This window comes from Pseudorca crassidens, chromosome 10, assembly GCF_039906515.1.
Source record: "Pseudorca crassidens isolate mPseCra1 chromosome 10, mPseCra1.hap1, whole genome shotgun sequence".
In the NCBI taxonomy this organism is placed as follows: Eukaryota; Metazoa; Chordata; class Mammalia; order Artiodactyla; family Delphinidae; genus Pseudorca; species Pseudorca crassidens.
In genome coordinates, this window is record NC_090305.1 from 96,021,189 (window position 1) to 96,048,550 (window position 27,362).

Sequence of the window (27,362 nt, forward strand, 5' to 3'; positions counted from 1 at the left end):
CCTCTGCAAAAGATGAACTTACCAGCTGTCATTTAAACTGTATGTCTAGTTCTTTTTGTCCTTCCCCTGTCTCCTCACAAACCTTTTAACGTGTCTCCCTTTTGGCATTTACCTGGGAGAAGGGACTTCCCATTCCCTGGTTGCCTATGTGCACGGACCTGTCACACCCATGCTCATTTAACCCACACACACCCCTGGAACCTAGATGGTGCCTTCCCATCCCCTGAGAAGGCAGCTAAGGCACGTGGAGACCAAACAGTGACTGGTCAGTGGCAGAGGTGGAACTCAAGCCCAAGTCCATCTGACCCACGGCCTGTGTTTTCCTGCTATGATGCAAAAGTGAATGCATTTGTAAGGCCAGCAGAGCCCAACTCTTTATAAAGACAGGAGTGAAACCACAGCCTCCTCTGGATGGATGGTTCTCTCGTGGGTTTTTCTGCCCCATGGCTGCTCACTCGGGGCTTTCTGTCTCTTTTTAGGCTTGGAAAGGGACAAGTTCGACAACAAGACTGTCACCTTTGAAGAGCACATCAAGGAGGAGCACAACATGTGGCACTACCTGTGCTTCATCGTCCTGGTGAAAGTCAAGGACTCCACAGAGTACACGGGGCCCGAGAGTTACGTGGCGGAAATGATCAAGGTGAGCGCAAAGAGCTCCTGGAGGCAGGTCACACTCTGGCCTGCCAGCCCGGCTTCAGCTCGGAGCATGGTACCGGGAGCCAGCGGGGAAGCTAACATCCAGCGTCTACTGATCCCTTACCATGGACCGGGCGCTAGTCTCTGGAACTTCGTGAGTCTTTGCAGGTGACCTTCAGAAGCCCCAGACAGGGGGTGTCATCTCCAGGTTAAAGGAGGAAGCACTGCAGCTCAGCGAGATTAGCACACGGCCGCCCTAACCGGGGCTGGGCTTCTAACCTAGATCTCGCTCTGTAGCCCGCCTTCCCACCTCTATGTACTTGGCCTCTCTTCCTGATGATGGATCCCTTTCTGTTTTTTTTCTCCTTATATAAGACCTGGTCTCTAAGCGGTATATTTTTTAAATGATCACTCGGTGTAGTTCGGCCTGGTTGGTCCGTTTGGCCTCAGCCTAGCCTTTCTGGGAGACAATTTGCTAATCATCAGGAAGGGATCACGTGATGGAGGAATCTGAGTCCCAAATTAATCTTCTTGCTGACGGGGAGCGTGACCGCCGTGGCCGCCGTGGCCCGGGAAGGGGGAAGCTGCCGCAGGTTTGCAGAGCGCTCTTCTCAGGCAGGGCTTTGTAGAGGCACCAGGCGTGTGCTCTGGGGGTTCCGGGCCAGCTGTCCTTTCATCCCTGTGGTTCTGAGCTTCATTGAAACGTTCAGGGGCGTATGGTAAAGCAACGAGGCATGGATTGTGAAGTTCAGGGAGTCTGTGATTTACATCAGCTCCCTGAGGAGAGGGGACGGTGAGCTGGGAAGAAAGACTACATGATTCACTGATCTCCTTCCTGTTGCCAAGGACTTGAGCACGCTGCCCAGGTATAAGTTATCCTAAATGAGCCCTTCTGTGTTTTTTTATGCAGATGTGATTTTAAAGCTTTTTATGCAAAGGAACCCCAGGTGAGGGCTGGTCACTGGCGGTGGACACAGGCAGGCCAGTACTCACGGGGCCCTAGTTCTTGAGCACCCAGTTCTGAGGGGCTTTCTGGGGATGCTGTACTGTCTGTACCATGGAGGCCCTTAAGTCTAATTCTGTGCTTCTCATAATTTAATGTACACATGAGTCATCTCGAGAGCTGGTTAGAATTCAGATTCTGATTCAGCAGGCACTGGCAGAACTTGAGATTCCGCATTTCCAACAAGCTTCCAGGGGATGCCAAAGCTGCCGGTTCGTGAATCATAACCGAATAGTAAGAGTCTAACAGAGAAGACAAAACAGATACTGTTTTAAGAAATTATCATCCAAACTGGTTATGTGACTGCCGAGGAGAAGTATTCCTTCTTCTGTATGGACTTAGCTGTCTGTGTGGTCTGTGAAGCTCTTCCACGTCTCTTACTGTGTCGAAGGAAGAAAACCACCCAAAGTGGGGAGCCAGGAAGAGAGAACTTTGGGGGTGAGGAGAAATAGATGGGGTTTCACCACAGAGATGACTTTTTAAAAGGTTTTAAAAGAGGGAAGGTACAGTACTTCCCTGGCGTTCCAGTGGTTAGGACTCCGCGCTTCCACTGCAGGGGGCCCGGGTTCGATCCCTGGTCGGGGAAGTAAGATCCCGCACGCCACATGTGCAACCAAATTAAAAAAAGAAAGAAAGAAAGAAAGAAGGGTAGAGAGACCAGAGCGATCAGAGCAGGAGAAGGCAAGGAGACAAAATAACACAAAGAAGGGGGAGAAAAAGACACGAGTCCCAGAATGCGGGTGATGGATGTCCTCTTTTACAGATGAAAGGGAGGCTTAAGGTTAAGTAAGCTGCCCAGGAAGAGCTCAGAAGCTGGGATGCAAGCCCGGGTTTAATGACCCGGAACTGCACTCCATGACCCTGGCATTGGGAGGACACGGGGAGGGTGCTGGCAGCTCTGGGCCCGGTGGGAGCAGGGTCTGTCCTTAGAGAGGGAGACTGGGAATTCTGGTGGTTGTCGGGTGCAGATGTTCACAGGGGAGGTTTCCGGGGTCAGGACACATTAACTGAAATGTCTTCAGGTCCTTCCTTTTCCTCCTCGTGTCGACAGTGCCAGGTTACACCGTGTTTGATCGGCATTCATGCAGACACAAACGTGTCTGCATTGTGTAAACCACCCTGCCTTTGCATTAAATCCTTTAATGTTTAGAAGAGGTAGCCTGTAGTTTTCACCCTCATCACACATTCCTTTCCTCCCCTTACTTCGTTTGCCTCTCTCTGAACGTGCCCTGTCTTTAAGTCTTCCGGGGGCCAGTTTTGAAGTTTTCTGTTAATCACCTTGCTTTACGGTCACAGAAAACTCTGGTGCACTTCTGGGTTTCTGTCTCGGTCACGAAGACTTAACAGGAGCCTTGTGAGCAGTCACCTGCTGAGGATTAAAAGCCGGAAGTCCCCCCCCGCCGGCCACCCAGCATGCTCAGAGCCCCCTGCGTTCCCTGCGCTTTCCCATCTACATCATCCTTTGTGTGAGAGCTTCTTGTCAAACAGCCTGAAAATCTGTAGCATCAAAGAATTCTTAACTCTGAATGTCCAAGTTGCTGAGGAACCAGATGTCTCGTGTGCTGGGCGAGGGCCCAGGAAGCGTTCGATCCACCAGCCGAAAGGCGATGCCATTTTGCCCACAGCGTTCCTGGCGGTGTCTCGCCCTGAAGCCACATGAATCCTTGCCGGGCAGGCTCCCTGGAGAGCCACAGTGGGCTAGGAACTGGGGGTGCCCAGCTGAGTCACTCAATGGGGGCTGGCAGCCCGAGGGCACTCAGCCGCCACGGTGGGGCAGGCTCCTTCCCCCCGCCGGCCTGCCCCGGGCATGGGCTCACTTAGTCAGATGCCACAGAGGCAGCCCCAGATGTAGCCCAGCCGGTGCGGCAGTCCTCAGTATCCCTCCTCGCGAGGCGGGCCTCTGGGAGGAGAAGCCAGGAGATGTCTCGAAGAAGCCAACTCTGGGAGGCTGCAAATACTCCAGCGTCAGGAGGGAGAAGGGCAGCTGACGAGCAGTGTCAGAGATGGAAGGAAAAGCCGGCCAGGAGTCCGTGAGGCCCTTTGGCTTATCACGTCCCAGAAGAAATGACTGAGACGGGCCCTTTGGGTTCCTCGGGAAAACCGCCTCTTGCTCCGTGGCACGAGGCGGTGGGTGTTGAGTTCTTCTTCAGCTCTCCTTTAGCCCGTTCATTCAGATCCCAGAGACTCCTAAGGAACTGGGATGTCACAGTTGCCAAAAGACAACCCTGCAGAACCAAATGGAAGAGGCCCCGGGTGGCCGCTCGGAGGGTGGGGGAGCTTTGCAGATGCCCCGAAAATAACTGCTTGCAGATGGGGTGTCAGGGATGGCAACTAGGTTTTCATCTCAAAAACCAACTGCTTAGTGGACTCTGCCAGGGGCTCTGATGGGAGAAGGCTTCTTAGAAGCCCAAGCTGACTTTGAGAGGGCAGCTCCCGAGGCTGCAGTTCCCTGGAGAACTGGCCGACGGTCAGGGGGCCAGGACCTCTCTCTGGAAACGGAAACATCTGGAAAGAAGGAGCATTTGATGCTCTGCCTCACAGCCAAGAACTTAGCAACCGGATGTTCACCCACAAATTAGTTTTCATCTAAACATAACAGAGAATGGTTTCCCTCTCCTGATCATCCCGTTTCCTTTCACTGGAGATGGGACCTTTCCTGGCAAAGCCAGGCCCAGGCTGGTGCCTCCCAGGCAGTCATCACCACCTAAGAATGGGATCTGGGGGCAGAACGTGGAAGGTGTGCGTTTTGGCTCCGGCCCTTCCGAGCCCGGTAACCCCGGGCAAGTCCCTGGACTTTCCTGACCCATGTATGAATCGGGGTCAGTGTCCCCTCACGTGTCCATGGGGTGGCGGAAAGGAGAGGAACGTGTGGGCCCGGGGACAGAGGTGGTAAGCACTCAGGCACAGAGCCGTCAGCCGGGAAGCAGAGGGCTGCAGCGTGGACAGCTGGTGCGAACACCGACTCCTAGGTGCCAGGACTGCGTAAGGCGTCTCGGCTGTTGACGTGCTATTACTGAGAAAAGTCAGAACAGGCATCCTCCAGTGGAAAATTCCTGTGTCTTCCTCTCTCTTAAATTTGAAACTGTTAAGTGTCCTTAAACGTTGAAGCAGGACCAGGCTGACGTTATCACTGTCTCTCCGTTGAGTCGGTCACGGATACTTGTGACGTTTGTCTGTGCGGTTAGGGCTGTCCTCCGCTCGGGTTCACTGCCCAGGACCAGGGGTTCCGGCAACATGGGGAGCGCCCCCGGAGTGCTGTGTGTTAGATTCTATCCTGATTATACTGGGTTAGCTGGTGGGTTCGTCTCTTGGCTTTGCGCACATGATGGGAGGTGGCACTGTGCGGAGGTGACTTCGGGACGCTCAGCCTCTTCTGTGACTCTCTAAGTTACAGGACTCCCAGCGCCACCCGGTAGTGCAGAGCCGGTCTCAGATTCGTTGACTCAGGCCCCAGACAGGGCTGAACTTTCAGAGAAATGTGACTACAGAGTGACCTCACTTAGCCCTGGCAGTTCAAAGGAGGAGGAAAAAACCCTGAGTTCCCTTCTCCCCATATGAACTTGAAGTCTGGTGCTACCACATAGAGTTTTGGCGATAGCCTTTGTAATAAGTGGACTGTTTTTTTTAACCCTGGACTATAATTTACGTACCACACGCCCTTGCTTGAATGACGTTTAGCGCTATTTGGCTTTTCGCCATTGCCAGCTGAAATGAGAATTTGTGTTAGTCTATACATGATGATTTGACAGGCCATGCAGTCTGGTGTATTTAACCAGAATAAGTGGTAAATCAGTTGTGAGTATCTTTGCCTGAAGGAATTTAAATACTGCACAGTGGGCGTGTTGTAGGTAAAAGATCAAATGTATGATTCCAAGCAAAGACCCAGCAGCCCAATTTTCTATGACAGTCAAACTCAGGATAAAAGTCAGTCCTTGAAAAGCAGACCTAAGTTATTCTTGAAAGTTAGAAACTCGAGAAGCATTAAGAGGAGAGGTTGGTAAAGAAGACCAAACAATAACTTAAATATTAAGGTATCTATTTTGCTAATAAAATAGAAATTTCCCTTCTGAAGCTTGGAATTCTACCTTGTCAACATAAGGTGTATTTGCAGAGGTGTGTTTTTGAGTTAATTGCCTTTAGAGACAGGGTGACCAGATGGGATACTGCTCATCCGTAGTTCACAGGGGCCGCTCCAGCCCCTCCTCTTTGCCAGGATAGTGTGTGAATTGACGAGGGAACTGAACGGTGAACTAGCGGGGGAGAACCTTCTTCCACGCCAGCCTGATCCTGGGGCACAGAGGGTGCTCCTGTGAACTCTGGGCTGTGCCGTGCTTCGCCCTGACCCGAGCAGACTGGATCATACCGTGGTAATAGGTCTCGTTTAATCAGTATGTACTGAGATAAATGCTTTGCGCGTATGATCTTGTTTGGTCCCCGTAACAGCACTGCAGGTGGCACCATCACCATCTCCCAGACGGGAACCTAAAGCCCAGGAAGGTCGAACCGCTTCTCCAGGGTCACACAGCTGAGAAGTGCTCGGGCTGAGATTCACAGCCAGGTCCGCTGATTAGCCCACCCTGGAGGGGTCCTGACGCATGCACGTTCAGCGTGGCTCGATCTGTGCTCGCACACATGCCTCAGTGTTGAGAACCCGCAGCCGTTGGGCTCTGGATGTGGTGGGTTTTCCTGACTAGGACTGGCTCATCTCCCGGGCCCCTCCTCTCCGCTGCGGTGCTGAATTAGCTGCCTTCAGAAGAGGCAAGGGCCGGAAAAAGGGGGGTAGGGAGAAGAGCAGGAGAGAGGATCCCCTAGGGAACGCGCACAAGTAACAGGATGGGGTTAAGTCTCTGAGCTGCCGCCAGCACCGCCAGTCAGGCAGCCACCTGAGTCCGGTGCTACAGGGGTTGTTTAAAAGACTGGAGCTCAGGAATGGCAGAGAACAGCTCTTATAAAGGGCGTACCTGCAATAGGTGTTCATTCGGACTTGCTACAATGTGATGAACTTCGTGGGCCTCACCTAAGCTTGGAACAGGGGATGATATTTCCTTTGGTGACCACATTTGGGGAGAGAGAGGGGTTGGTTAAAGGGGAAGGACGGTTCACCGGAGCCACAGCCAGACTTGGGCTCCCACACCCAGGGGACTCAAGTGAATGCACAGAACTCCCTGAAAATTAAACGTCAGAGCTTCTGATCCATCTTCCCTTAGGCCTGGCGCTGACTTTTTCTCACAGGTAGAGCAGCCCGCTCTCTCCCCCTGCCTGCCCATCCCCCTACTCCCACCCCCCCCCCCCCCACACACACACACTGATCCACTGGAGATTTCCAGTTTGTTCCATCTTGTATCAGTCACTTGACCTCCTCGGACTTCGGGTGCAGGAGGGAGGGGCGTGCACCTAGCGCTCCCCGACCTCCCCTTTCCCGAGTTCTCGCCTCACCTGTGCTTCACTGTGTACCTGGCAGGCGGGCCCTGGCTGCTGATACTGTGACATGGAAACCCTCTGCTTCTGCACAGATGTACAGGAACGGGTTTGGGCTTTTATGCTGGAATTCCAGTGAGGATATGCTGGGGCAGGGGTGGGGGGGTGGTTGATAAGATCCCGAGATGTGTCTTCTGCTTTCCTGCCTAAGACGGGAGGCCACGGAGTTGCTTAAGATGCCCGCTGGGCTCCGCCAGCCCTCAGCGGTGGGTGGGTAGGGATACAGGCTGTGCCGCCCTCTCATCCGGCCCAGAAAGCTTTCTGAAGCTCGCTGACACCACGCCAGAGTTCAGGCACGTCGGAGTGAGGGAGAAGTGGAGAGGGATTTGGCACTCGCCCCTTGGCGGCTGGAAACAGCGCGTCAGCATCACTGGACGTGCCACCCAGCCGGCCAGGCGCGCTCTCGCCCCGCCCTCTGCACTTGAGCCGGGGTTCGTGTCCATGGCAGCTGCAGAGCTTCGGTTTCCCCACCCAGGCTCACACCACGTCCCGCCCTCCAGTCTGAAGGTACGAAGCCGCCCCTGCCCGGCCGCGCTTCATGGGCGGCTTCCTCCTGTCCGGAAGCGCTGGGCATGGGAGCCGGGCCTGCAGGGCCCTCCCGGCCCTCTCTTCCGAGTTTCCCACGCCTGCCCTTCGCCAAGGTGTGCGAGGGCACTGTGTGCAGCAGAGAGGGGAGCAGAGCCATGAACTTACTGCTCGCGCAGGGCCCCGGCACTCGGTCCGCCAGAGCGTGGGGTCCGTGAGCCTGGGCGCAGTATGAGCGCGGCTGCCGGCGTGTTCACCGCCTCTGCTAGGGTCTCCCCTTGGCTCATCAGCCCCAGGGTGTGTGTAGGGGTTGACGTGTTTGTACACGTATGTAAAATATTTGTTTACACGCACATTTCTCCCAATTCAGCAGATTTTTTAAGCTCCCAAAATGCACTTTCCTCCCTTCCACACCTTGAGCCCGCCTCCTGCCCCTCCCCCGCCGCAGACCCCACTGGGCCGCCCGCCCTGCCCCTTCGGTCCCCGACTCCATAGCCACACCGGTAACTCCCTGGCCTGCACTCCTTCATTTCCTCTCTGCTCTGAACACGGGCTGCGTCTGACAGAGCCGGGCGGTAGTGCGCGATGCCACTGAGAGGTGTGTGACCCCCTGGCTTTTATGAGAATGTTCTGAATTCGTTCTTATCGAGTACATATATTCAGGATTCTTAAAATGTATTTCTTCAGAATGAGGCCTACTAGTGTGTGTCTAGGGAATGTGAGAATGAGGAAAAGATGCTAGCATTTAGGTACAGCTGTTTGTATTTAAAGGTCACGACGTGGACAAGGTCTCAGTGTCTCCTTTCACAAACGCACTTTTTTACAGGGCCCCCGTGTTACCACCTGTAAAGTGAGAAAGTTGAACCAGAGGGTCTCTTAGGCCACCTTTAGCTCTACAGTTCCACGAAGCAACTTTCAAACGACTACCGAGGGTCTGCGTCAGGAGTGGATGCAGGGAGGTATCAGGAGGGAGAGAGGAGACCCATGTGAACGAGCTAGTGAGTGTGTGGGTCAGAGTGCAAGGGGCAGGTTGGTAAAATGGGGCGGTTGGAAAGGACTGAGGAATCTGGAGAATTGTACTTTCTCCCGGAAGAGTTCAGGCTGTGGGCACCTTGCCTTCCAAACCCCTCTCAGGTCAGGATGGCGCTGGTGGCGCGCCCTTGAATTCTCACTGAAGTCGTACGGACGGTGACAAAGATGACACCCTCCCATCACCGGTTTCTCAGGGTGTCTAGGCAGGGCTGGCCTTCAGTAAAACCATTTCAATCAGGAGGAGATTTCCAGCGCAGCAGCCAGAGGCCGACACGCTATCTCGCGGCGCCCTGCTGCAGGTGAGGCAGCGAGCGGGGTGGCACGTGGGTGTGCGTGATTGTAGGTCCAAAGACAAACACTAGGTCTTTTTCCCCAAAACAACAGCAAAGAACTTTGGAAAGCCTTTTAAGTAGGCTAAAAACCAACCAAAAAAACCATCATTGTATAAAGAGATCAAAGTTTAAAACTCGTGGAATGCAAAAAAGAATAGAGGCCAACCAAGAAACACTGTTAAAATCCCATACGTAACCACAAGGAACATTCTGGTAGATTGCTTAGCTAACTGAACGTGCAGGGGACGTGGCCTGAGCAGAACATCCTGAGCCAGCCTGGGAGAAGCCGAGTTCGCCTGAGGGCTCTTCATCAGGAATCTCCGCCCCGCCCGCCCTGCCCTGTTCCAGCACAGGCCATCCCCCACCTTTCTCCCCTCCTCTGTGACCTCAGGCTTCTTCCTCCCGCCACCCCAGGGGCCCAGGACCCAGCTGCACCTCTCCAAGTAGGGAGCGCTGCTTTCTCGTGGCCCCAGTGAGAGCCCGGCATCACTTCACCTGAGGGCCCAGAGTGACATGAGGCAGTGACTCTGCAGCTGACTCTGCCTAGGGATTTCATCAGAAATGGGTGCGGTTCTCTCCCTGGCGGGGGCCGTCTCTCTTACACAGTAACGTCCAAGGACAGCTATTAACTGAGTCTGGAAGGGTGAGTGGTCATTCCATCCCAGCTGAAGATTATATAATGGGGCCTGTCTGGGTGATGTCGTCCGAGACAAGAGCAGCAGACCACGCTGACGCCTGCGCTTGCGAGCAGCGTGGGCACCCTTCCCGTGGCTCCATCGGCAAAAGAGAAATCTGTGCCTCTAAAACCGAAACCCTCCCCCCGGGAGGGGGAGAACTAACTTGTGCACAGCGCTTTCCAGTTGACGGGACACGTTCTTACAGCCATTGGATCCACACATTAACCCTGTGAAGTAGCCAGTAATCTCTCAAAAAAAAAAAAAAAAAAGGAGCAGAGACCCAGGCTGGTTGGCTGACTTACCCCAGCTCATGTCCTGTGAACATTCTGGACTGTCAGGGCTTCAGCTCCGGATCCTAGGACGCAGCTCTTCCCACTGACACGCTGACGGCGTGGGCTTGCTACGGAAACAAACCTGTGAGAGACAGGGACCTGGACCCTTGAATTTCATTTCAGGCTGGCCAACAAATTCCAGGTGTGGGATCCATTTTTTTAAATAGGTTTTATTTTGTACAGGAAACACTGAGCAGAAAGGACTGAGTTCCGTATGCCCCCTTCTCCCCACCTCACCCGCCAGTTCCCGTTACTAACTTCTGTATTACTGTGGTGTAGCTACTACAGTTGATAAACTAATCTAGATACGTCATTATTAACCAAAGACAGTAGTTTACGTTAGGATTCACTCTTGGCGCTGTACGTTCTGTAGCTTTTGACAAATGTGTGACGTGGATCCGCTATTACAGCAGCAAACAGAATAGGTTCGCTGTCCTCCAAGTCCTCTGTGCTCTACCTGTCCATCCCTCTAGCCCCCAACCCTCAATCTTCTTACCTTTGGAATCTATTTTTTCAATTTAGTTTTTTTTTTAATATATAATAGATACTATAATGACAATTTTGGAGTCAGTGAGCGTACTTAGAGTTACTATCACTGTTTTTTCACCCAAAGCAATGGATTCTGGGTTTTGTTTGTTTGTTTTCCATGATCTTAGAAAAATGAGCTCTAAACATTATTTTCTTCCTCTTCAATGCAAATAGTCACCCTAACTCACAAGAGGGGCAAATATTTAAAGTTTATTGAGTGTAATATATTCCTGCTTTAGAAAAGTTAAGGATTATCTTCAATCCTCCCCTTCCACTCTCTTCCAGGCATTTTCTGGGGGTTTGGATACATGGGGAGGTTTGGATACATGGGGCAGCCAAGGATCTGTCTCCAGGCCTGCCCCTCAGTCACTCCTGTCACCTAAGCGTCGCCAGGCACTCTGCGAAAATCCTGTTTGTCGTCTTGCTTGGTAAGATAAGTGGAAACGCATTTGACACTTGAGTTGAAAGGACAGTCTTTGCCTTCCTGAGTCTTCCCCAAGGGGATTCTATGGCTTACAGGTCCATCTTCCCAGGACCCATCTTCTCGACCATGACCCCTTCTTTGACCCTCATGCCCCCACCAAAAAAAAAAAAAAAAAATTGCATTTCTCTAGTCTGACTGTAAAAGAATAAGGGATTCAACAGTAAATGTTGCGTTGTTTACAGGGTAAACAAAACTCTACCTCAGTGGACTTTCTCTGAGGAGGTGACTGATGATCTCAGTTGTCTTTCTTAGAACAGCCTCTTCAGTTGAACCTGGGAAGAAGAAAAAAAAAAAAACGCTTCTCAGAATGATGAGCATTTGCATCATACAATCCAACTTCCTCTCCTCTCTCTCTGTGTTTCTCTCTCTCTCACACACACAGCCTCCCTCTTTCCAGTCAAGAACATTTCAAGAGGTCAGTGCCGCCCCCGTGTCTAAAACTTCAGTGTTTGCCTTTGCAGGGACTTTTCCAACTTTACCTAGAAAAGAACTAACCAGAACCTTAGCACTTGTGGTCAGCCTGCTTCCGGCTGTGGCTTGAGTCGGTTTGTCTGCTCTGACGAGGAAGTGCTTGCTGTGACGGGAACTGCACTGGCTGGATTGTAGGAGGACCAGGGCAGACAGTGCCTAATGACATTGGTATGCGAGGTACCAGCAGCAAGGAAAGCAAGGGAAGCACACAGGGGCCCTCAGACCCAGAGCGACAGATGCGGCTGAGAGACGTGCAGTGAACCCACGAGCCTCCCCAGACCCACCCTCCTGAACACACGCACACGCACGCGCACACACACGCACACACATACACACACACACACAGAGCCCAAGATGAATTCATGTATAAACAAAAGTGCCTTCGTTGATGACTTTCTTAAAAAGGCAAGAGAAGCCAGGATACTGAGATATGTTTTTGATCTGGAATGGACATAAAGGCAGGATTTTGCAAACATTTATGGACCTTCAGCCCCTGGCTGGCCGGGGAACCACGGGCGGAGGCTTCCCTGGAGTCACTGAGCACTCAGCATTTGCTGTGGAAGTCTGAGCTAAAGAGAAAGTGACTGGACTCAGGTGTTCTCTCTCCGCTCCAAGGCCAGGACTGGGATAGTCTAACTATCTTCCTGTAAAGGTTTCGATCTCTGTGCAGAGGGTCCTGCTGGTGAGCAGCCTCCACGCCGCGTCGGGGCTTATGCCACAGTGCAGGGTGCAAAGCCGAATGGAAACAGAACAGTGTGGCCAGAATTGTTCATTAATTTTAACTACTAGATGCTCCCTGGTAATTTGAGATTAGACTTAACAGCCCAGGATGATTTTTTGTTTTGGTTTGGTTTGGTTTTTTTGGCGGTACGCGGGCCTCTCACTGTTGTGGCCTCTCCCGTTGCGGACGCGCAGGCTCAGCGGCCATGGCTCACGGGCCCAGCCGCTCCGCGGCATGTGGGATCTTCCCAGACCGGGGCACGAACCCGTATCCCCTGCATCGGCAGGCGGACTCTCAACCACTGCGCCACCAGGGAAGCCCCCAGGATGATTATTTAATTAAAATACTGGCACCACCTAGGACCGCAAATTTGGGTACGTACCTATGTCGGGGCAGAAGAGCTACCGGCACACACCATCGAGAGCACTTGGATACCTTGTTTCCTGTGGTTTAAGGCTTGGACGGGGCCCCAGCTCTGCTTTGCATTGTTATTGGAGGAGGGCAGTGAGGGAGAACCTTTAAGGTGGTAATTGGTAAACATCTTGACCAGGAAATCCTGTTCCTCCCTTTGTACTGAAGGACTCTCATGAAATGGAGAACGAAGGTGTATCGCCAGGATTGGGGCACGTGGTACAGAGTGGCCTGTGAAAAGTATGACATTTCTTTAAAATCTTGGGGTTTCATGTTCTCCAGGGCATATTTTGAGTTTAATATAAAAATATTTTGGATCGTTCACCACTGACTGAAATGGACATTCTAAGAAGATGCATTATTTCTGTCTATGGCTTTGTGTACCCCTTGGGCAGGGCCTTCATGCCCCAGGATTACAGGTGGCAGCCCACTTACAGAAGTACAGATAAAGCGAAAACGAACAGCATCTGATGCATCTCCTGGCCACTGCATGAGGAGCAAAGATGCCAGTAGCAGCCACTTTAAGGCCGGTGGGCCCCATTCGATGGCCTAGCGGATACTCACTGGGCACTCAGGACTTGGAGGTAGGGCTGCAGTGGGGTCCACGAAAGCGAAGAGACATGCCCTGAGCCCTGCACTACACCTTCCTTGTACTGCATTCCACCCCTTGGGGGCAGGGACCTTGTCTTCCTCATCTCTAGACCCTCAGCACTCAGCCCTGTGCCAGGCACAGAAATTAGAAGTATTCAGTAAACGGTTGTTGGATGAGGTCTGTGCGTTTTGCATTTGTCAGAGACCTTTCTGAAATCACTGCCTGGGAGTCCAGAGATCAAATCACATACACCATGCAAGGGGGTGGGAATCTGCCGTGGAAAAATTCTTTTTCATCTATAGTCATGTGGTCGCTTGCTGTTAGAATAAGGAAAAGAAACTGTTCCTTAAACTTAAGGAACTTAAGCTACGTACAGAATCTTGCATCGATTTTCTGTCTTCTCTTTTGAAGACCTGTTTAATGTGGACTCTGTTTGGAAATCTGTGTTTTCTATTTTTATGGAGGGTTTGCTAAGCAAATGAACATGAAAATTTGAGAGCCAGGTCTGAGACGAATTCTCTACCCATTTTAGGCAGTTGTACATTCCTCTGCATGTCGGCAGTCGGTGGGCTGCAGGTGAGCTCTCACTCCTTCTCGTACACGGCCCCTCTCTCTGCCAGCGCCTCGTCAGGCAGGGGCTCCAGGTCACTTCCTCCCCTTCCCCGCCACCCATGTGTCCAGGCCTCTTCCTGTCACCGCCGTCCCTCTCCCTCCCCAGCCCAGCTGGCATGGCTCTCCCGTGCTCCACAGTCTGGGCTGCTGCCCCGCCTGTCTGCCCTCCGCCCCAACTGCGGCCCCACTGGTTTCAGGGCTGTGCCAGCCCCCGCTCTGCTGAGAAGGCCCTCACGCTGGCCCCGCGTCTGGCCAAGTGATAACCTTCCTTCAGGCCCTCCACAAAGAGGATTCCAGCCACGCAAAACCACTGTAGTCAGTCCTTATGTTGACCCTTCTCTTCCTGCCGCTCATTTGACACGGCCTCGCTGCTTTGTTTCTTCTTTTTTTAACTGAAATGTCCACTCTCCTTAACTAAAGTCAAGCACTCTGATGGCAGGAACCCTACCTCATACTTAGGTCTCAAAGCCATGTCCACTTTAAAGAGGTCCAGGAGGCGGTGACCAAGTGCAGGGGGCTCACTGCTGTTTCCCCAGAACCAAGCATGTAAGGTAAGGGCTCCTTAAGTATTCGTTGAATATGCTGTATTTTTTAAAATGTTTTCTTCCGAGAGTGCTTATTGTACTTCTGACTTGAATCTAGAGAGCTATCAAATGTCTCCCCCCAAATATACTCAGTAATAGGAGTTTACACTTTGTAAACACCAGATCAGCCGCGGAATCTCCTTTGAAACGTAGGGATTGTTTCCTCCCTCCCGGGGCCGTGTCCTGCGTTACCATGCAGGGTAGGCCTTAGCGGTCTCTGAACTCCCTGCTACGTCACATTCTGTCATAGCCCCACTGGTGGTGTGTCCACGTGCTCCTGAGTCTGACGGTTTAAGTGGGACTTTGGATCTTTCCTCTTCACCTCGCTCTCCTCAGGGGTCAGCGTGCAGATATTTGCAGCCGTCCCCGTGGGTATCCGGTCTCGGGTACACGGCCGGCCTTGCTGCAGCTGTGCCCGTGGCCCATCAGCCTGGCCACCCATCTCTCCCTCTGTCACGGGGCCCACGCTGCCTAGTGAGAGTGAGTAACCGCCAGCCACCTGTCCCCTCCGTGTGCCCCGAGCAGTCAGGGGCTTCTTCCCTGAGAGTGGCACGGTGGGAAGGTGGGATGACGTGTGAAGGACTAACATGGGGCAGTGGTATGATCAGTGACAGGTGACCTCAGCTGCCTTTCAGTGTCGCCACTGTGCTTAAATGTTTTCAGATGTCTGCTCTCTCCTCTTCGCTGTAGACACACAGCAGAAAACTGATTAGACGTGGCAACGCTCCAGGGTTTTAGGCTGGTCGTCTTTGAAATGGGGTGTTTTGTCAAACATCCTTTTGCCCACTGCTCTGTCTGCAGTGGGAGGCTGATGAGAACGAGTATAGGCTAACATCGGGGCACATGGGAAGGGAGTGTTGATCACAGGGTGTGTGGCACAGCAAGGTAAACAGCATCACTTCCCTCCTCCAGCAGTCATTCTAAGCAATGGAGGTTTACCATTTAAGCATTAGTTAGCAGGGCCCACCTAGGAGACAGTGGCTTTATCACTCCTTGCTTCCACAGATATTTATCAAGGGTCTGCTGTGTTCCAGTCACTGTACTAAGGTGTTTCCTGCTCTCAGGATGCTGGCAGGCTAGTGAGTCCCGACTAGACTCCCCCCCACACGTCTTAAGCAAATGCTGTCTAGTAGATGGGACACCTCGTGCCACCGTGGTATGCCTTCTTTGTAGTATTTTCAACTAGTTCTTGTTTGGCTTCTATATTGCTAGATTGCATTAGGTCAAGACACGGTTTAGTTATGTTGCTTTTTAAAATTTAGACGTCTTGTGGTATTTTGTTCTTGATTTTGAGTATGTTGATGCCTTTTATTGTATATGACAGCGGTTGGCCAACTCCACCAGCATTTGTAAATAAAGTTTTATCGGAACACAGCTACCCCCGTTCATTTGTGTATACTCTACACAAATGGGTGTTTGGGGGCTACATAGCAGATTTGCTGTGACAGAGACCATATGGTCCAGAAAGCCAAAGGTATTTACTATCAGAAAATGTTTACTATGCAGAAAAATTCTGCTGATCTCTGGGGTACACAGAGCAACAACAGCAAATTCTGTGTGTGTGTGTGTTGGTGGGGTGGGCGTGATTTGTGTTAGGATGTTTATTAGAATTCATCCCGACAGGATCCGAATGGCCCAGGTGACATGTGACGCCAGCTGGGTGTGGAATGAGTCAGTGTGCCTCCCCTTACCTCCGGCTGATGAAGCTTTTCTTACAGTTCATTCCTGCCTCTCTGTACAGAACTCACCCAGGAGGTGTACTTTTTATGAGAAAAGCATATGTGGGCAGGAAGAAGTGAGGTGGGAGGAGGAGGCTTGTCCATCCTGTTAACCAGCGGTGAGAAATGCTGTTTACAGGTGTGAGCTACAGGCATCAAAACGAAGGGAGGAGACAGACAGGGAAGGAGACTGAATGGGTCTTTCTTATACCAACTGACAGCACCCACCAGCCATTTCAGGCCCGAAGGAAAAGGAAACACGAGTCGAGAGGTGGTGTCCATAAGTTCACAAAGAGGGAAACTGAACCCGCTCCCCATTTTCAGCCTCTTAACAACCCTCTACCAAGCAAACACACCCATACACGTATCTGGTCGATCCCAGAACACTCGGGATCTTAAAATTCATGTACTTGTAGAGTGTTTGCAGATGATTTTCCAAGTATAACGCTTTGAAAAATATACAGCACGGTATGAGGTACGTAGAGTCGTCAAAGCCGCAGACTGCAAACAGGAGGCAGTTGCCAAGGGGCGGGAGAGTTACTGTTCAGCGGGGATGGAGCTGACGTTGGGGAAGATGAATCCCCGAGATGGACGGTGGTGATGGCTCACAGCAATGTGGATGCACTTAATGCCCCTGAACTGTAAACTTAAATGATTAAAATGGTAAATTTTATTACATATATTTTAACACAGTTTTAAAACTCCAATCTCATTAGCTGTGTCATTTGCAAAGATCACAGATGGAGTGGCAGTAGTCGTATTTGGAGATTAGGAATCTTGTTTGGAAACCCACTTTTCCTCATATGTTAAAGTGATTTCTTCTAGGAATTAAGAGAGTTTAATTATATTCAACTAAAAAGATATTTACTGAACGGTTTAAAAAAACACAGTACAGTACATTAGTTCTGCAGCAATCAGGAAGAGCCTGGTGAAAGACGGCACAAAGAAAAGATGGTGTGATAAGACTGCCTTTGTCGTCTCTCCTCTTCGAAGTGACTCCCTCTTTTTTTCATGTGGATTCCAGGAAAGAAACCTTGACTGGTTCCCAAGGATGAGAGCCATGTCCCTGGTCAGCAGCGATTCGGAAGGAGAACAGAATGAGCTGAGGAGCCTGCAGGAGAAGCTGGAGTCCACCATGAAGCTGGTCACTAATCTTTCTGGGCAGCTGTCAGAATTAAAGGACCAGGTAAAAGAAACCCCACCTGCCTACACACACCCACACACACCCACTACCATACACACCAGGTGTGGTGAGAAAATCAGTAGTGCTCATGTTAAAATGCTGAAGTTTATCACCTGGATAGAAAAGGAAACGGGCAACAGAGGACAAACTCATTTAGTCCATCAGTTTCCCCTCCACTCCCCCTTCACTGCCCTTTGACAGGATAAGCCCATGACGCTACTCTCAGTGCCGCTCAGGACGAGGTTTTCATATGAAAAACAAAACCAGAAAATGAGAAAATGCAAACTACTTCAATGAAGTGCTGTACAGAAAAACACAATGTGCAAAGCTGTACTCCTGACTCTTCTTCACTGACAAAAGATTAAAGGCTGTTTCTGGTTTTGCTTTTCAGCCCTCAGATCTATCGACCCCCGGCCCCAGATACTGAAATCCAGCATCCTGGGATAAACCACAGTCAAGGAAGAGCCCCTTTTGGTTCATTCATTGGCCAAATCCTTATTGAGGGGCTCCCATAGTCCAGGCAGCGTGGCGGGTGCTGGGGGTGAACAGTGACCGCTCTGCCGGCCGCGTCCCTGCACTCACCCAGCTCACCCGTCTACAGATGCGCTGCCCCATCCTGCTCCCTGTCCGTAAGATAAATGCTTTGCCCCTGTAACTAAGCTGGGCGAAGGGGGCAAGTCTGCAGCAAACCCTGTATACTCCAGAGCCCCCCTGCCCCGCCCTTGACCCCCTTCAAATGAGCACTCACAGTTACCAGGTGGTGACCTCCTGCTGGGAGGACCTGTGCTCTGCCCGTAGCTGACCGGGATAATCCTGCACAAACGCGGCAACAGTTCAGCCTCCCGCACGCGGTGCTGAAAGCTTTTAATCAGTTCCATAGACAAGATTATAAATTTTGCACAGCGGTAGTTATCAGGCAGGGCTGGCCTGGAGGTAAGTTGTAAGGTCTACCCGCAGGTGATTTGTTCCTCTTAGGTACATAATAGCTAGTGAAGGCCCTGGCTGGCGTCAGCTCTTCCTGGAGGTAGTTTACGTGGCACTTTAACAATCCCACTTTGAATTGTATTTCTGTTCCAACTAAATTATTCCAAACTGAGCCCCAAGGTACCATTTGGCCTCAAGTTCTTTTCTTTCACATGTATTAAGATACAAATAAGAAGACTAATGGGAACAGAAGACCTTATTTATGAAGGCTGTCTACAGCACTGAGCTTGGTAGCCACCTAAAATGAGTAATAACCTAAATAAGTAAAACTAATGAAGATCTAACTAGATTACTTTGCTTATTATTTTATTAACTTTTTACCCCCGCTGTGAAACACTTGACAAATGTTCCACAGGACTACACTGATTCATGAGCACACTGTCTGCTACAGCTGCTTCTGTTTCCCCCCTGAAGAGCGAGGCGAGCTCCGTAAGGCATGTAGCAATGCTCAAGTTCCCTTCCTCTCCCTTTGAGAGAGCTGTGGCTACGAGAATCTCCATTAAATCAGATGTTTTAAATTAGATGCCAAAAAATCTTACAAAAAATTGATCTCATGCAGACCTAAGTAAAGGCAGTATTTAGCGCTCTATAAAGTGCCGTTTGTAAACATGTCTGAAGCACACTATTATTGGGTATTCTGGGGTAGTAAATGCCGCTCGAGCCCTTCTCTGTCGGCCGGGCCTGTCCTTTCAATGCTTAGGATCCTGTGTGTTGAATCGCTCCCTGAGGGTGGTTCTGAAGTTGCTTCAGTGATGCACACTGTGCAAACCAGTGAACCTGGTCTAAGGAGCGAATTGAAGCTGAGGAATTTGCACAGAGAATCACAGGTATAGGAGGTAGCCAAGACCACAGATGGCATTGCACCCAATTCCCTCGTTTTATTTCGTGAGGACATTCAGGTTCACGGCAGGCTCTTAGGAAATTTATGCAACTTTACCTGAAAATGTCAGGCTGGAACTCCTGGTCCTGCAGTCTGGGTTGGATTTTGTGTGCGTGTGTTTTTATTTTCCCTTGTTTCGTTTTGTCACTGTACCCTGTTTGCCTTTCGTGGTTGACTGTTTAAATTCTCATTCATTTTTTTAAGAACGTTAAAGAGTTTCAGAAGTCGCATCACGCACTTAAAACGTTAAGGAGTGATACAGTCATTGCCATGTTACACCACTGATCAGAGACTTGGCATTAGAATCGTTTCTCTGAAGCCAAAATTTTGGCTTGAACAAACTATGTAAACTTGATTACATATGGACGAAGGTTCATTAAGTGACATCAAAACCAGTGTGGTTTAAACTGCTTGGTTTCAGCTCTGTTTACATTTTGGTTTTAAAGTTAACGGTTAGAACCACCCTTCAGAAAACCTTTCCCCTACGAATGAATTTGAAATTGGACCGTTTTTTCTTGTAAGACGTTATAGGCTAAGAAGAAATCGGAGGAAACCAGTACTATATTCTCCAGTGCCTTTACCAGCATTGATCTGCTTAGGTTTTAAGGTGACCAGAATCACAGGAAAAATTCAGCATTGTTGCTTTTGCTGGGGAAAATTTGCTTTTTTCAGAAGGAATTAGTCAACATTTTCTTTTGATTTTGTAACAAAACTGTAAGGCATTTGTTTGACAATCAACTTGTTGAAAAGATTTGAATTTTATTAAACTTGGTGTGTACCAGTCCTAAAGATTTCTTAAATTGTTCTGCATAAAAAGCCATGCAGACAGGTCAGAGAACTGCTGGTTCTTAAACGGTCGTTGTGAGAATTCCTGCCCTCCAAAGGGAAAAAAATTCTGAATTAAAAAATAAAAACTCCATGAATGATTAATGAACAAGAAACTCTGTGACAGATATTTTTTAAAACAGCTATGAAAGAATACCATTCACTGGTACAAGTGCTGGAAAATACAAAAATTGCTTCATCACTTAGATATTTTTGCAGATCTAATGGTCCAAAAACCAGCATAATGGAGCAAAGACAGCTGAATGTCTTGGGATTTAATCTTAACTGTTATTGACCTCGTTGGTTGTTGTTTTCTTAAAATACCAGTTTGAGGAGAAAAAGTTCTTATCAAGGATATTAGTAAAATCCTGGTTAGTGGGTTTTCTATTACTGCCAAGAACAGTTAATTAAAATTGCTGTTCTAAGTGTTACTTAATGATGCTTCTCATCTTGAAGTTTCCCCTCCCAAGAGATTCTGAATACTAAATGTGATTCTCTTACATTCTTATTCCAAGGCGGAGAACTAATGTAAGAACTTAAATTTTTTTTGCATGTTTTCTTTATATTGAGAGAAGGGTTCACTTTCTTGAAAATGTGACTGGCTTCCTATAGGACAGTGACCCTTATTTGTAGTTGGTAGGAAAAGAAGTAGTGCTTGAAATTCATGTCATATTAGCATGCGAGAGTGTTTGGCATTTTGTTTGTTTGTTTGTTTTTTGTTTTGTTTTGTTTTGTTTTTTGCGGTACGCGGGCCTCTCACTGTTGTGGCCTCTCCCGTTGTGGAGCAACAGGCTCCGGACGCGCAGGCTCAGCGGCCATGGCTCACGGGCCCAGCCGCTCCGCGGCATGTGGGATCCTCCCGGACCGGGGCACGAACCCGTGTCCCCTGCATCGGCAGGCGGACTCTCAACTACTGCGCCACCAGGGAAGCCCATGTTTGGCATTTTTCACACAAGAGTGTTATCATCTTGTTAACATTAACTGCGTAAGTAAGGAAGGAAGAACAAAAGAATAGAATAATTCCCCACAGTTGGAAGAATGGAATAGTAAGCCTTACTTGAATGTCTGTGGTCCTTACACTGTGTTGGAACCACAAAAGAGAGGCCTTTGGTAACACCTGCCATCTAGGATACTGTAACTGATCCAGAAAGCAGCAGACCTCTAATGTTAGGATACAGTAGGAGAAGTTCCACGGCCCGAGGAACGAAGTGAGTTTCATTGGTGAACAAAGGAGCACAGAGAAGTAGGCAGGCAGTCCCGTGAGAGGCCTTAGAGGGTCGGAGGAGTTTAGCTTCTACAGTCCTACGAGCAGGTGACTTCTGAGCTAGCTGAAAAATGCAGCAGGGGGCATCCCAGGAAAGGAATCAGCATGAGCAAAGGCATGAAAACGCATGGCATGCTCGAGGAATGGCACTGTGCTCTGGGTCATTTGTTCTTCGAACCATCATTTATGAAACACCTATTTGCCAGGTGCAGCCCTAGGTACTGGGGTTACAAAGGTGAATAGAACCAATTCTCCTTCTTCAAGGAACTTAACAGCCTAGAGTGGGAGACAAACAAGTAAACAAATAAATTATAATTCAACATGGTAAGTACGTAACAGAGGTTTGAACAGATTGCTCTGGGAGTGGAGAAAAGGGAGCACTTCATTCAGCCTGACCACAGGGAGAGGATTCGAGTCAGTGCCTCGGAAACCCTCTCAGAGGTGGGAATGCAGGAGCTTGGTTTCAAAGCTTGAGCGTTTGCCAGATGAACTGGAGAGGAACAGCCCACTAAGGATCAGGAGTGTGGATATCTGTATATTTATATTAAACCAATATAACTGCATTCAGGAGATGCTGCAGTTTTACTTCTGAATATCCTAGGCTCCTCGTTAGGAGCGTGGCTGATTTCATAGGACTGTGAAGCACAATTCTGGTGACTGGAGTTTCTGGGCTGTTTAGAATCTGAGTAGCCACGACCTCACTGTGACAGGAAAGCAGGTTGCGGCTTTCATGTGCTGTCGATGAACCGTCCCTGCTATGCCAGCCGTTAGTCGTGTGGAGGCCGATAGTGGTGGAGTAAATTTTGCCCATTTGCACTCAACACTCCGTATTTTCATGGAAGATCTTTTAGATGTTTGGCTACATCTGACTTGTAAAGCTACCATATCGTTTGCTTCGTGTTTAGACTGAGTCAAAAGAAGGAATGCTGAAATTCAAGTTAGTCTGTATATAGGTTATGAAGGAGGATATTGCTTCAAGTATTCATTCTTAGCTAAATGTAGATTTTGAGGATTTTAAATGTATCTACTACAAATGGGACATTTCACACTAATCAAAGTAGCTTTTTCTGTATTAGAATTTTGACTGAAGTTACCACCTTAGACATGAATCTGATGGATATATATATATTTTTAATTTATTTTGTTTATTTTTGGCCACGTTGGGTTTTCATTGCTGTGCGTGGGCTTTCTCCAGTTGCGGCGAGCAGTGGCTTCTCTTGTTGCGGAGCACGGGCTCTAGGCGTGCGGGCTTCAGTAGTTGTGGCATGCAGGCTCAGCAGTTGTGGCTCGCGGGCTCTAGAGCGCAGGCTCAGTACTTGTGGCGCACGGGCTTAGTTGCTCCGTGGCCTGTGGGATCTTCCTGGACCAGGGATCGAACCCGTGTCCCCTGCATTGGCAGGCGGATTTCTTAACCACTGTGCCACCAGGGAAGCCCCGGATGGATATTTTTATCTAGTCAGTTTTGTTTCAAATGTCCAGAGAGAATACATTGTGAGAATATGCTAAGGATAGATAGACTTTGGTCATTATTTCTGTTTTGATATAGACAGTAGTAACAGAAAATGGTGATGCCTTAAATAACATATATAGTGCATGTGAATCTATGAAGACCAATAGGTAAGTAGGTTGAATTGAGCTAATAAAGCCAGAAGTTATGTGAGAATATGTACTAAGGGGCCAGGGAAACTTAACTGGCCAGCAGTGTTGAGCTTGGTTTCTTGTAGGCCAGATTTAGTCCTTTAGGGGGTTTTGTTTTCATTACTGTTCCCATATAATTATCACTGGATGATGACCTTGCCAAAAGGGACCAACACTTAAGCAGTTGCCCAATTCCTTACTATTTATTACTCACTTAAATGGTAGCCATTCTGTCTAAAAAGGCCATGGTCGATCAGAACAGAATCCAGGCAGTCAGATTTGTGTGCCGACCACCTGCTCAACTGCAGAGAATCTTCTCCAAGGTCTTATTTTGAGAAAAATAATACATTTACCCAAAATACTTTTTTTTAAGTATTCAAGTATATGAAAATATAACCACAGTGATCTTGGCCTGTTTCTGAGATAACCAGTGAAGAGCTCTTCTACAGCAGCAGCGGCCCCAGATCAGTAACACCAGTATCACCGGGGAACTTGTTACAAATGCAAACTCACCAGCCCTACCCTGGGCCTGCTGAGTCAGAAACTCTGTTTGTGGGCCCTTGGATCTGTGTTTTAAGGAGCCTTCTAGGTGTTTCTGGTGCACGCCAAAGTTTAAGAACCATTATTCTAGGGAAACAGAAAACAAAATTAGATAGGTATGTACTAGGTTCTTGAAATTACCAGGAATATGACTGCCTGAACGAAGGTTTTGGCCACTAACCTACAGCAGTAGGGAGCTTGAAGGTTTGTGATGCAGGGAGAGTGATGCAATCATTGTTTTAAGAAGACAACCCTGGAAAATCAGAATCGGACCTCCACTGGGCTTTCAGGCGATAGCCTGTCGAAGAGGGAAGGAAGGTGTGCCTTCAGTTGAAGACTCATTTGCTATAAGGAACCCAGTTTAGAAGCCCTTAAGTTTAAGAGGAGGAAGAGCCAACAGATTGAAAAGTCACAAAAAGGTGATCCGAGAAACAGGCGTGAAGATGCAGGTACATAAAAGGTCATCTCAAGTGCACGTAGTTATTTATGGAAAATTTTCAGGGACAGCTTTAATGGCCAACTTCAACAGCAGAAAAATCACAGCATCTTTAAATAAAGTATCTGTCAATACGGGGTGAGCGCACCAAGGTTCCTAAATCTGTGAGAATGCGGCGATTATTAAATTTAGTTAAGTTTTACTGGATTCCCTCTCAAGGCCACCTGCCGAGGGGCTAGTCAGGGGGTGAGACTCTGGGGCTAAGCAACATGAAGTATCAGGCAGTGAGATGACTGAATTACTGATTGCGTTACCATCTACTTGTGAATTTATTCCACGGGTCACGTGAGGTTCTGCTTCCGCAGCCGAATCTGTGTAGTATAGGGTGTGACACCTCCCTTCACGATTTGTCACTCATCCAAGGAAACTTTAGAGGCTAGCTGGAATATCCTAATTCAACTCTTTATAAAAGGCTTTATAAAAAGCTGCCTTTCGGAAATATTCACTCCTTGTAAATCTTCTCTTCTAAAATATAACTGAAGGCATTTCACAGGAGCCTAAAAATAGTATTTTGATATGAAAGGAAAACGGCTATGCGTTAAAATTGAACCTAGGTAAGTTAATCTTATTTTATGTTCTCAGGATATTTTGTACCAAAATATTTGATGCCCAGCGTCAAATCCTGAGCTAGGACTACCTGGGTTATGAGAAATGTGAATGCAGGGAATTAATTATGCCCCGAAATAGCCAGAACAGAGCTGGATACCTGTCGATGTGAGAACTGATTTAGTTCGGCAGCCGGAATAAACGGTACCAGCCTCTTGCTCTGGGTTTGGAAAGCACCGTTTCATTTGACCAGCCTTAGGAAATGGTCGTTCCTGACCTTAGTGTCTGTAGGTGGCAAGGAATAGTCACCACTGAGTGCCAGGCCATGATTATGTTATTTAGTCACCCTGGACCTCAGAGGAGAGGACATTCCTCATCTCCCTAGAAATGCTGTGTGATTTTTTTTCTCGCAGATCAAAACGGCCCAACAGTCACTGGAGAGGAATCAAGACCCCCTGAAGACGGTGGACTTAATCTCTCTTAAACCTAGGATTTTAAACACACTGCTTTTCTTGACAGTTCAGTGTGTTGTTACTGTCATACAAAGCTATCAGTTGCAAGTGGATTTGGGAAACGATCAAGAATCTTGTGCTTTAACTGTTTTTTTGTTCCTTTATGAAACAAGTAGAAAGCAAAGTTTCTGAATGTCACATTGCCTAAGGCACAGAATTCCCCATTCTGCCTAGGAAGATGTCCTTTTTGAAGTTCTGTGTTTGATATACTGACAGTACACTGTAGAAAGTGGGTTTCAGTATAAACCATAACCACAGAGGTAATCTATGGTTGAGTATATGATTTGACGTACAGGAAGTGTCTGGGTCTAATGATGAAACTTTTTAACTTTCCAGATGACAGAACAAAGGAAGCAGAAACAAAGAATTGGTCTTCTAGGACATCCTCCTCACATGAACGTCAACCCACAGCAACCAGCATAAGCAAATGAAATAAAGGAATCGTACTTACCTTTTTAAATTATTTTTAGTGTGGGTGTGGCTAATTCGTTCTGATTCACCCACAGAGGTTACATTTATGCTTAGTATATTTGTAAATACTCAGTTTTATACCGTATGTATATGACTGCTACTCTCAAGGTTTGGATATATGTATTGTAATTAGAATTGTTGGCACAATGAAATTTCATTTGTGCCAAAAATATTAAAAATGCCTTTTTTGGAAGGACTAAAGAAAGCACCTGATTTGCACTTGAACCACATTATAGATTTAAAAGTATATGACATGTATTTTGTATTTAAAACTAGAATAGCCAGTATTTATGTTTTTTATAGAACTGTGCAATACCAATTATGCAATCACAATAAATTTGTAACTCCTGAGTATCCTAAGGGGAGTGCACATCTTTGAAGCTGGTGTGTTCATAGTATGTAATAAATGGTTAACTATCAAATGATGCTGCTGCCAAAGTCATATTAATAGTGAGTTTCAGGCCCCCGGGCATTTTGTACCATATAATTAGCCTGTGGTGATACTACTTCTCATTGCTAGCGGCACCAGTGCCTCTGTCTCGTAGTGACAGTGCTCCAAGCCTACGAACTGTCAAGTCAGCATTCATTTTAAGAAAAGCAACTTTAGTTTCAAAGATACTTTAAGGCTTCTGAATTGATCATTTAAACTATTTCTTTAAGTAAGAGAGCTGAATTAGCGGCTCAGACTTTAGTTTGCCAAGTCAGTGAATTTTTTAAAGGGAACTTTTTATGCCACGCTTGAGGTAAATGCATACTGCTAGCCAATCAATGTCATCTCCTAGGTGAATTCTGGTGTCACGTTATCAAGAAATGAGTAATGGATGGGCTCTAGATTATCTAGTCCAAACAGTAGAGCTGATTTTTTTTCCTTCATCTGAACCAACATGCTACAGTAGCTAAGAAGTATTAAACTATATCCATCCATATAAAGATGAAATATGATCTAGCCCATTAGAGCTCATAGTTTGAACACTGACATGTTATTCTTGTGAAAGAGCCACAGTTGGGTTTTATTTCTTTGTCACATTATTTCTTTTCTTGACGGATGAAAAAGTATGAAAGGAAACTTTTATATCTGTTGCCTAGTTTTGTACATGGATCTCATTTTACAAGAGAATCTCTCTACAAAAAAAGTTAAACATGTATTGAAAGCAGAGTTCTGAAATGAGTAAAGTTTGTAAATGCAGATATAAAAATAATATTTAATAAATGATGCAGAAGAAAATACAGTGACCGGCTGGTGGCTTTCATTTAGACATTTCTTTGCGTCATAACAACAGCTATTCCAATTATAGATTTCCTTTAGGACCAATTTAAAGTATAACTGGTCTGCCTACCAGATTAATTCCAAAAATGCTTACCTGATTAATGATAACGGAGAACTACCTGAACAGATGTGGGGGAGGGTTCATACAGTAGCCAGCCGTTCATTCTTCTCTGTAAGTGACTGCCAAGCAGACTGTCACGAGCACTGTAGCACATGGTAAGGCTCCCACTCCTGCACGTTCCCTGGGGGACCTGCATCTTGCTACCTGCAGTGCAAAGGAATCACCAACAGGGAGATTAGTTCTCACTCATGCCCAGCGGTCAGAGTCCTTCAAGACAGTTGAAAATGTTTTACAAAAGCTAACTCGTCTATCCAAAGGCAGTGAAACCTGTCCCCTCCTGAGAGCAGTGCCCACCGTGGTTGCTCTTTTAACAAACACTGATTTTTCTCTGTGCTTTGCTAAATAAGGATAATTACCATCCGATGTTGGGAACTAGGTCGTGATTAAATTCCAGTTAAATGACTAGTTTCAAAACCAATGCTTCTACTTTATAATTGATAACTTTTTTAAAAAAGTGAGTAATTTTCCATTCAGTGCAGCGTATCTCCACAGAATTTTT

At 48.1% G+C, this 27,362-nt stretch overlaps 1 protein-coding gene across 8 annotated transcripts in view; it reads left to right on the forward strand.

Annotated features, from left to right (window-relative positions):
- ITPR1 (inositol 1,4,5-trisphosphate receptor type 1) overlaps positions 1–26,700 on the forward strand; it is a 319,623-nt gene extending 292,923 nt beyond the window's left edge. For all 8 annotated transcript variants that reach the window (XM_067755266.1, XM_067755267.1, XM_067755270.1 and 5 more), the window contains 3 exons: positions 480–640; positions 17,161–17,322; positions 25,341–26,700. In XM_067755266.1, coding sequence (XP_067611367.1) covers positions 480–640; positions 17,161–17,322; positions 25,341–25,427 — 410 coding nt within the window. In that variant the 3' untranslated portion in view covers positions 25,428–26,700. The remainder of the gene's footprint in view (positions 1–479; positions 641–17,160; positions 17,323–25,340) is intronic.
- Positions 26,701–27,362: the final 662 nt, after the last annotated feature.